Source organism: Pocillopora damicornis, chromosome 14, assembly GCF_964200805.1.
Source record: "Pocillopora damicornis chromosome 14, jaPocDami1.2, whole genome shotgun sequence".
Classification (NCBI taxonomy): Eukaryota; Metazoa; Cnidaria; class Anthozoa; order Scleractinia; family Pocilloporidae; genus Pocillopora; species Pocillopora damicornis.
Genome location: NC_142683.1, coordinates 208489 through 219286, shown reverse-complemented (window position 1 = coordinate 219286; position 10798 = coordinate 208489). Strand labels below are relative to the sequence as shown.

At 38.0% G+C, this 10798-nt stretch overlaps 1 protein-coding gene across 1 annotated transcript; it reads left to right on the top strand.

Annotated features, from left to right (window-relative positions):
• The first annotated feature begins 1230 nt into the window (after positions 1–1230).
• LOC113671462 (uncharacterized) lies at positions 1231–9855 on the top strand. Its single transcript, XM_027187668.2, has 9 exons — positions 1231–1534; positions 3923–4180; positions 4735–4958; positions 5604–5698; positions 6264–6420; positions 6761–6824; positions 7087–7373; positions 8036–8210; positions 8414–9855. The coding sequence occupies exons 1-9, from the start codon at positions 1435–1437 to the stop codon at positions 8626–8628; spliced, it is 1575 nt and encodes a 524-aa protein (XP_027043469.2). The 5' UTR covers positions 1231–1434; the 3' UTR covers positions 8629–9855.
• Positions 9856–10798: the final 943 nt, after the last annotated feature.

The window sequence follows — 10798 nt, the reverse complement described above, 5'->3', positions numbered from 1 at the left end:
AAATTCACCTGATTCTTCATAAGGCTCTGTAGTATTTAAATGATCCATCTCATTGGCAGCCAATTTTCGACTGATCCCTCCTCTGTCCCCCCCCGAACAAACATGTGATTCCCCACAAATTTTGCGACCCCCTCATGATCAATAATGACTGGTCGTCAATTGGGCCACTTCACTCCTCGTTCTTACGAAAAGTTAGCTTCTCATATCCATAAATTGTGGTGGAAACTGTTGGAGATATGGAGAGGTCATTGCCTTGTATTTTTCAACTCTCTCAGTTCTTGGTTGATCGCCGCCTCATTGTTTTTCTAGAACAGAAGTCCTATTATCTCGAACCTTCGCTTGGGACAAACCATATGCTCCGAGTTGCTTAATGGCACACATAACGAACTCTCTCAGAATTAATGATGGAGACATTCCCCTCTTGTTCACCATTCAAGATTGGATTAGATGTTTAGCTTTCTTGTAGGAATTAAAGCTCATCGTAATGGTTATCTCTCTCCACCCTCAGCATCTATAGACGTAACATCAATCCTTCTTCCCGTTATAAGAATATTGTGCAATCATCGTAAATCATTATTTATTTATTTGGAAAGCAAACAGAAACTTTGCACTGTCACTTCGAAGTTCTCCTCTGTCAGAAGTTTCTTAACATCCAATCGAAATTAATACTTGCGTTCCTATTCAGGCTATATTTTTTATAACAACCATTTTGAAATTTCACTATTTGGCATGCTCTTTAAGATTTAGAAAAATCATCCCTCGACCTAGTATTTCGATCAAAATTCTGCAAAAAATTAAAATATATTGGGAAGATATGAGTTAAATTTGAAGAATAGGTGTGCTTTCAAGTGTTTAGTTTAGTTCTTTTTTTCATCGTCTTGTTTCTCGATGCTCAGCGTGTGTTTCTTTCTGCTTTAGGCGATTCTAATAACAATCGTCACATTTACATGTTCAGTTTTGAAATACAAAAACAGTTTACATACGTCTCTAAGCATCTGAAAGGGAACACCTGTCTTTGTTCTTTCTGCTCATGCGCAAACTTAGACAAAAGAATTTTACTTTTCCAACATAAACTTCTCCACTGCAAAATTCTGATCCGATCTATTTTAATAACTTGAGCAAAGGAACGATGTAAATATTCAGAAAAAACGAAAGAGAATAAGTATTACTGAATTAAACAGGCTTTTCGTGTGTCAACTATAAATAATAAATGAGTCTAATCCCCAAGGTATACACACGTCCAGCATATGTGATTCGACTCAACAAATTTGCATTTTCGCAGAGCCTGTCAAATTTTCCATTCGAACTGAGCGACTCTCTCAAGTCCTACCAGAAAGCGCTGTGATACCTCTGTGAATAAGTATTCGTTTCTGTAAAGAATATCCTTATCTTCAACGGACAAACGAGGATCTATTGAAGAATTCTCGTAAAACTATGAGGGTTTTCTGTTGTCCCGCATTTGTGTATGTTGTATCCTTCATTATACTCAGCCATGTTGAAGTAGTGGCAAGTAACAACGGCACTAATGGATCCGGTAAGTATATTTTTAGTTCAATATCGCCAGGTATTTTCGTAGCATTTCATCCACTGACCATTGCAAAATTTCGTGTAATTTTCGCCGGAACGCTAAGCGTCGAAATACGACGAATTAAACGCCGCTTTAAATGGGTATACATTTTTATTATTCGCGAGCAAGAATGTTAATTACAAACCTTGTATTTATCGATAGTGGTTTAAGCAACGATTTCCCACTAAGAAGAGTTCTTCAGGAGGTTTTCTGCGATAAAAATGCATCCAATTTTTGGAAAGAATCCCACTGGATACAATTCTCGAAATGATTTTCAGCTTTGTTCATTAAACGGGTATAACTTATTGCCCAAAGCGCAGCCAATGTTTATTTTCGCTTTGGTGGTACATGACTTTAAGAAAAGTCACCGTTGAATTTTTGCGTTCTTTTAAAACGTTTTGGAAAAGCTCTTCATCTAAGAAATTTGGCATTCGTTTAGGTGCAACACACTCAAAGGCTAACGTGCCATTCTTCAGAATCAGAGAACTTGCACAAATCCGAAATTTTTCTTGCTTTTAATAATTAATATTCGTATGTCTTCTCCGAAGATAGTGAAGACACACGAGATAATGAGAATTTTTTAATATATTTCTATTAAACTTACCAACTTCAGTTCCGTCCGTTTTTTATTTCTCGGTAGTTTAGATGGTTCTGCAGGTTTGCCGATTAGACTAAAATTTAAGACATTCTCGACAATGGTCAAAATTACTTCTTTTCGTTTCTTAAAAGAGAGTCTCGATGCGTTAATGGCTTTTACGGCTAAAGCTTAAAAATTTTGGCCACTTTACAGCTAACGGTTGATGTCTTCAAATTGTGATCACATGAAATATTTTTACGGTTGATTTTTGTACGACTGACGGTCCCTCCTACAATTTCAAATACATTTTTGGCAAATACATGACAAAATCTGGAAGACAATCAACAAACATGAGGATAACAGTTCTTCAGGAGTAAATAAAGTTCATTTTTTATTTAAGTCTCCCTTTAATAAACGGTAGAAACCGCGAGACTATTTTTAGATACAAAACCGTTTTTGTTAGAAGATAGTCGAAGTAATCCTGAAGATAAATAGGCTTTAGCTTATCTTGCATGATTCAAAACATTATTAACATAAATATGTAAAATGGTGGGGAAGTTTTTCTGCGAAGACATTCACTGGCTTCCTAATTGCGTGGTTGTTAATTACAGGAAGTTGTACGATACTTTAAACCGGAATATTCTACAAGCCCTCACTTATACACAAACGAAAATGATAAGAGTATGTTTCATAGAAAAATCAAGCTTCACAAAAGTTTAAAGAGAATGAAAAGAAAGTTGATTTGTGTAGTATATTCTGGCAATATCCTTATTATGCTTTCCGCTACGAATTGTTAAGATAGCTGAATTTTATTTGGCCTTTTTTTTTTTTTTTGCCAAGGACAGTCGTTTCAAAATTCATTTGTATGAAAACGGTTTAAAAAAGAACAAAACTGCAACGCACGATTTAGCTAATAAAAGATCTATTGAATGAAAGAGAAAAATGATAATCCAAAGAAATACCATCGATATGTAACAGGGACACCCAAATTAGTTCTCGCGATTTAAAATATTGTAGTTTTATGTTTTCAGATATCTGTTTGTGTCAATTCACATCGGAAAAAGGACTTTGACACTTAAAATAGAGACATATGTAGGTTTTGATGACACAGAGTAACATGATCTTGAATTGGACTATGTAGAGCAATTGGAATCTTAAAGAACGAGTATGAGAGTGAAATTTGCAAAGTTAAATTAACATTGTGTTTAAGATTATAGATCTTATAGTAGATTATTTCACATTTCCTGTTCTCAGGATTCCTTGCAATTTTCATCTGTCCCTCGCCCCTTTCACAGAGTAATCTTAATTCGTGAAGTTTCAGATCTTCAAACTCTCCAATTTATGTGTTCAACAGTCTAAGATCACGGTGGCCAAATAACACATCTTTCCATGCGGTGCAAATAAAAGAGGAAGAATATTAATCTGGCACGTTTGTTTCTTTTTATGTTGTTTTCTTCATGATCATGGTGATTTACATTTTTTTCAGTGACGTACGCCCGGTTGCCCAGCAATCATCCCTCTGCATAATTACCTTAGAAAATATACCAGTACTGGAAATGTTTGAACAAAACCTGGAGTTAATGACCTGATTAAATATTCATAAAGAGATTGAATTGGACCAAAAAAGGTTGCAGTTGGGGAAAATCAACAGCTTGAAAAGTTTGCTTCTAATTCTTCAAGACGAAGAAGTTGTGAATATCACTGTCACCTATCGTTTTACAGAGAAGTGATTGGTTATAAATTCTATACGATAACAAATATCTATTTTTTCATTGCAGCACCCCAAGCTACAAGCTGCCAAAAGCAAGTAGATAACAAATGTCCCATGTCATTAAAAATCGACTGGTGGGAGATTCCACCATACATTTACAAAGACTCAAAAAAAGAAGTAACTGGCATCTTTCCAAAAATTCTGGAGAAGCTTGTAAAAGATTGTTGTGATGGCGGCACAGATAAACCAACCTGCGTGAAGCTCAATTTTAGTGAAGTTCCCTCCAATGACTCTGAGGTGGTTAAAAAGCAAATCGATAAGAACGGTACATCTCCATACATCTTTTTACTTACTTTGTTATTGTCAGTTTCTCTGCTGCTTCAATATTTTTTCCTTTCATCTGTGCTTTCCTACTCTGCTTTTCTTTCTTGATTAAAGGTCAAATTAGTGTTTTAATAACAATCGAGTCACGAGTTTTCAATTGATTGTCGAAAGTAATTCGGAATTGTTCTGTTTTTGCCCTACTTCACTTTGGGATTGGTCCACAGAACTTGCACCATTCTCTTAACCAATCAGAAGGGTCGCCCGCGTTTTCCCGCGCATGAGGAAGTTTGGTTGTTTTTTCTTCCCTTCTCTTTGGCTCTTTAGGGTTTTTTTTCTTTCTTCTGATTGGCTGTTGTGGTTACTTTGGGTTCGGTTTTACGACACTCAATCGAAAAGCGTTCTTCCTCGAATATTGTGTTCTCTGAGAGGGAAATCTAAGTGTCTATGTTCTTTTTACGAGAAACTCAAAACAAGAAGAATAGAGACTGATCTTAAAATGATTAAATAATCTACCAAGCTTGTAAGTGAAAGAACAAATATTATTCAAAATAACAGGCACACTGATCAGCATGCCCGTATATGGAGACATGAAAGACGTGACTTTTCAAACCCACCCATATTACCCAGTCGTCGAGTCTCCTGGCGTTGTGTTCATCGTCAAAAAGGAAGATTCATCCAATGCTGCTCAGGCTGTCATGGAGGCTGTGTTCCAGGGATGGCCTGTCCTCCTCCTCACGCTGATCATGGCCGCGCTGTCTGGCATAGTAGTTTGGGCACTGGTTAGTACACGAGGCTTTCTTTCTCAACTCTGAGTATCAATTCTCAGCACTGTGTGTCACATATTTCCTATAGTTTTGGCTCAGAAAATATGATGTTTGATCAAAAAATAACGAAGAGGTCATATTTTATTTTCTCAAATCATTTTCCAAAATGTATCGATATGTGGGGAGAAATTCTCTAATGGTTGCTCTCGGGAGTGAAAGCTCCGTAATTGAGGATTACGTTTAACCAAATAAAATTATTCTTATAATATCATTATCATTATTTGAGTCTCGTGAATAACACAACAAAAATACACAATTTTTTTCGACAACATTGCATTATCTGACAATAATAGAATACTCACAGCAGTACATTGCAGTACATTATAATACTTCTTTACTGACACGACGCTATTGCTAACAGTGTTACATTCTTAACAGGTAATTTTAATTTACATTAAATATAAAACTGCAATGGTCATGGAATTTATCACACGAACTTTCCTAAGAAGCACTCCAAGCTTCCAAGTAATCATTATTAATTCGTTTTTGGAGACATATTTGTCCCATTTCCCCGACACACGGGTGGCTCGAAACCTTAACCCTCATTTAATCTCTATTTTTCAACAAATTCCTCATCAAGGTGTTTTCTTCTTCTTTTAGGACACTTACTGGAATCCTGAAGAATTCCCGCGTTCGTTCTTCAAAGGAACATGGGAAGGTTTTTGGTGGGCATTTGTATCCATGACAACTGTTGGGTGAGAACGTTGTTCGTTGCTTTAGCGTATATTTTTAACTTAATGGTCGTATATAGTGAAAAGTTATTATTTATCGTCGAGGGGGGAGACCTTATCGTGGCATAGCCAAAATCCCCCAACCACCCCTCCCCCTCCCGTCCCCAGCAATAAATGAGGAGTGGTGCTTAAGTAGATTCTGATAAGAGCAACGTTAAATTGATAGAGTGGCATTCCACACTGCCACAGAGCTTTCTGAGTAAATGTCATTTTAGAAAAAATCCTATAAAAGCCGATCTGAACGAAAATGCAAGCCAGCGGCCACAAGCGCAGCGGAAAGGAAGTGAACATGCGGCCGTTGATTTTGGTTCTGCGTCTCATTGTTAAAGGGACTGGCACGAGTATTCAAGCGAAATTATAATTCTACAACCGTAGCAAAGCTTTGCGGTTACAACTATGATCCATAACTCAGCAGCAGAAAAAAACTGTGGATCAAAACTTTGTTCAGCTTCAACAACAAAGTAATTGAGATCAAAGGAATAAAAAATTGAAAACTAGAGGTTAAATCACGCCTCTGTTTACCTTTCAGGTACGGTGACCGTGCGCCACGATCAGTGCTGGCTCGTACGTTTGCTTTCATCTGGGTTCTCATTGGGCTCGTGATTATATCAATCTTTACCGCTACAGTCACAACGTCGCTCACCGCCATATCGCTCAGCAACGAAATCAAACTGTACGGCTCTGACGTAAGTAAAATAGCTCCAATTGAGAATAGAAATATTTGAAAAGAAATCGTCAAATTTTGACCAGTTTGATCCACGTACGTAATACTTACAACCACCTCAGTAGTAAACGGTGGCACTATGGCGCACAGCCAATCAGAGTAGAGTATTTTGTATCATATGGTACTAATGCACCAATCATATGGATTTTCCTCCAAGATGGCCTCCATAACTTGCAATACTACTTGAAAGACCTGCTCAGTTGCTTTCGTTGAAAAGGTCAAAAATTAGGGTTTTATCCGCTGACTTATCTACCTACTTACGCAGCAAAATGTGCTCTGTTTACCGGCGAAATTTCTATTAGGTTGTCGCTTTGAAGAACACAGAGGAGCAAAGGCTTGGTGTACGAAACAATGCTAAAGTTACAGGTTGGTGACAAGATTTCTCGTGTAATAAATTCACTGTGTTCGTTAACAAAGTAAGACACTTGCATCTAAAATCGCACCTGCCAGTCCAGAGGCAACTCTGCAGATCCATTTTTTTTCCAGGTTGATGTCATCCTCATTCTATGCTTTTAGAGTGGCCGTCACATATCGTGTTCCTTCGCAGAAATGTTGTGACAGCGATTAATCAGAAGTGCAGTTAAAGTATTTAACAATGGAGCTTTACATATGTATTCTGACATTTCAGAACTAAACAGCGTCAGTGAACTCAAAGATAGTGTTATAAACCAGGAACCAAAAGTTACTGGAGCGCTGCTAGATAGTTATGTCGCAGGCTACTGGGCTAAGGTAGCAGAAGACCCTGTTTTAAAGAACCCGGATCTCCGCGTGGGGACTGTGCTCGATCATCAGTTCGCTTATGGCTTCGTTATCGCTGGTGCTTTGAAAGATGCAGAAAAATGTATGAGGAAGAAGCTTAACAGCATGGAAACCGAAATAACGGGAATCATCCAAGAGCAGGCAAAAACTATGGAGGTAAATGTTTCACGCCTTTTAACTTGAACTCTTTTACATTTGGTTTTTCCATACTTCTTTGACAGTCAGAAGTTTGGGGAAGAAGTGCATATTAGGGTTAGTGTGTTGGACTCCAGTATAAATAATTGGCTTGGTTACCTGGTTGTTGTTCTGGTAGGAGGCAGAGTTTCGTACCTTCGGGTAAAAAGCATAACTCATAAAGCGCCTCTTGCCGCCTAGGGGTTAGTTTCCAAACCGATGTGGTGGAAGTGGGGCAACCTTCAACGGGCTAAACATCAGTTAAAGTGAAATACACAACACTTTAAGCTGTCAGTACTTCATCCTACAGACACAAAGACTAGATCAGGTGGTGTGGGGCAATAGGTTCCTTTGCCACCTTGGTATGTTTGTTGCCTACTGATAAATACTTCTTTTGCCAATAGCTTAGCTATTAGGAGGGAGGGAAGTTGTTACTCACGAGCTGAAAAACAATTTGTGAACTCGGGAAGAACCACAACTCAAAGAATAAAAATAGATTTGCTCATGAGCACATCACGTGATGATGGCCCTGTTCCTTGCTCTCCCAGCTTAGCGTTGAGTATATACTCAGGATAATCAACGCTTGATGAAAAAAATGTGCATGAAATTTGAATTGTTTTTTTTACCAAAAAATAAAAACTCAGGAACCAGGGGAGAGCGCAGCCGTGGAGAAAACAAACAATCTATTTGATGCCAAATCGCCAATGTTCAGGAAAGCTATCTACACTTGTATCGGACTTGTAGGTGCGCTGACCATATGCGGGCTCATTTGGGAGTTCCTATATTGGCGACCACGTCAGCCTAAAGAAGCAAAGACAGGTAAGAAGCTTTGATTCAATAATACACTCTCACGCATGGGGAGTTATTATTCTTGGCTTGAAATCTCGCAAAGCAATATTACAGTGCAGCAGAAGGCATCTTAATCAATACTTACTCATGGAGTCGGACTGCTGTCGCAGCGATACTGTTTTTAGTTTCCTATGGTGGCTAATTCTTTTGCTTTTTTTTTCATTTTATTTCAGAGGTTGAACGGATCGTGACACCAGAAACCTCTTACGAAAACCTAGTGGCCATGCAGTGTGCAGAAATCGAGGAGGCCATGATGAATGAGGTTCAACGATTTTACATCGCTTGGAACAAGAAACTGGAAGAACTAAAGCGCCGCAACGGACAGAGTCCAGGTGACGTGAATGTAATTGGTATGGGGGTGAGTGGAGGCGACATGAGAAGCATGTGATGAGAGCTGTGCGGGAACGACACGGTCAGCATTAGCGAAGCATTTATTAACAACACTTTTCATAGGCTACTGTTAGGAACTATTAATGGTCAGAGCATGCGTAGATCTGACGAACTTACGAGATAAGCATCGAAACTCGAAACTGAAGGACACTGTAGTTAACTGCATTGAGGTTTCCTCCACTACAAACAACCGAGTAGAAGAATGTAGAACCTGTATTAAACGAGTGACATAAATGCAAACGACGTTTGCCTCTAGACTTACATCGCACCTTTAAACCAAACTAAGGAGTGTAAGCGTCTTTATCCCAAGTCTCTCGTCATTGTCAATACGTTAAGCTAATGCTGGACTTTTTAACAGGCCAGGAGCCTGTTACGTTCCCTACATTGTAAATAGTGTTCCATTACCACATTTGCAGCCATTTCCTGCGTTACGTAAAGAACTGCCAACTTTTATCTCATAATTTTTCTGAAACCTTTCGTATTATGCAAATGACCCGCCAATCTCGTCAGCATGATAGCGATTACGAGGCCGTAGGTCAAAGGTAAACTAACCTCTATTAGCAGAGCTCTAAATACCAGTGCTTTTAAAAATATTACATAAAACATTTTCATAAGTTTTTGAGCTTAGATGAAACACTAAATTTTTTAGATTCGTAAAAAGGTTATCACCATTATTTAGTCATTGTTAAAACAGTCTATATAGCGTTGGCAGATTAGGAATGGAGGGTAGAACCCCTATCTCTCTTCCTGAGTTTATATTGTGCCGGTGGAGACCCCCCTCCTTGTCTTTGATCTCCACCACCTCCCTCCCGCCTTCCTCCCCCCCTCCACCCCCCTCGTTACCTGAATTTCTGGATGTGCCAAAGCTATGGATATAACCATGAAGATTATTAACATAGGAAAGTATTTATGATTTAAGCAGATGACAATGGACATTGGATTGGGCCACTGATGAAGGAGCCTTTCGGGAAGACGTGAATGTGTGCGTTCCTGAAAAAAAACCGGCCTTCATATTTAATACACACTCGTTAACGTTTCATGTAAAAAAGTTGGAAGAAGTCTTTTGTAATGTGATTAGAGCAAGTCTCTAATTCTCTAACCCTTTTTAAACACCTTGGAAACAAAATAGGTGAAAGTGTCATATGCTAGATCAATCATACAAAATTCACATTGCACATGGTAGTTTACGTAGAATATGCAAATAAAAAGGTTAAGAATACCATAATATGAGTCACGTGTTTTCATTACTTTACAGATTTTTCACTTGCAAATGTTGAAACAATAAAATTCTCTGGAGGAGCTAAAGCGAGGGGTATCGCAATGGTAACTGAAACCTCATGAACAGATTCCTTATTTTTCGTGGGCCGAGAAAATCCCCTCTGAATATTAAAACAATCGAATTTTGTTAATTAGTCTGAAAAGTATTTTTAGATTTCAGCCAACAAGTTGCTAAAAGCTCATTAACAAATTTCTATTGTTTCAATATTCATGCTTTTATTTCTTTGTCAGATGGAGGAATTCGGGGACAACTTTTAGCTAGTTGGAAAGAGCCAGTATAGTTGTGTATTGTGTGCAAGTGTCAAAGTTACAATTTTTGAGTGGGACAAGAAAATCCCCTCTGAATATTGAAACAATAGAATCTTGTTAATGATATTTGAAAAGCTACTTTTAGCTATACTTCTTACAAGATGCCAAAAGCTCATTAGCGATTTTCTATTGTTTCAATATTCATGCGTTAATTTTCTTGTAAAAAGAGGGAATTCCGGAAAAGTCTTTGGCTCTTTTGAAAAAGCATGACTAGCTTTGGACTGTGTGCTTGTATCAAAGTTTTAGCTTTTTGAAAGACCGAGAAAAGCCCCTCTGAATACTGAAAGAATAGACGTTTTTCTAATAAATTTGAAAAGTAGTTTTAGCTTCAGGTTCCTACAAGATACCAAAAGCTCATAAACGAATTTCTATTGTTTTAATATTTATGCGTTTATATCTCTGAATAATGGAGGAATTCTCAGACAATTTAAAGTGCGTGAGGAACAGCGTGATAAGCTGTGTATTGTATGAAAATGTAAGAGTTAGAGCTGTCTAGCGGGACAAGAAAATCCCCTCTGAATATTGAAACAATAGAGTTTTGTTTATGAGTTTGAAACGCTAGTTTTAGCCAGTACTTCTAA

What these genes read in the sequence shown, in the direction of transcription:
- LOC113671462 (XM_027187668.2), top strand. Translation starts at nt 1,435, where the DNA reads ATGAGGGTTTTCTGTTGTCCCGCATTTGTGTATGTTGTATCCTTCATT. An exon ending in AAACAATGCTAAAGTTACAG is followed by an intron (nt 6,825 to 7,086) that starts GTTGGTGACAAG and finishes CTGACATTTCAG; the next exon opens with AACTAAACAGCGTCAGTGAA. An exon ending in AGCAGGCAAAAACTATGGAG is followed by an intron (nt 7,374 to 8,035) that starts GTAAATGTTTCA and finishes ATAAAAACTCAG; the next exon opens with GAACCAGGGGAGAGCGCAGC.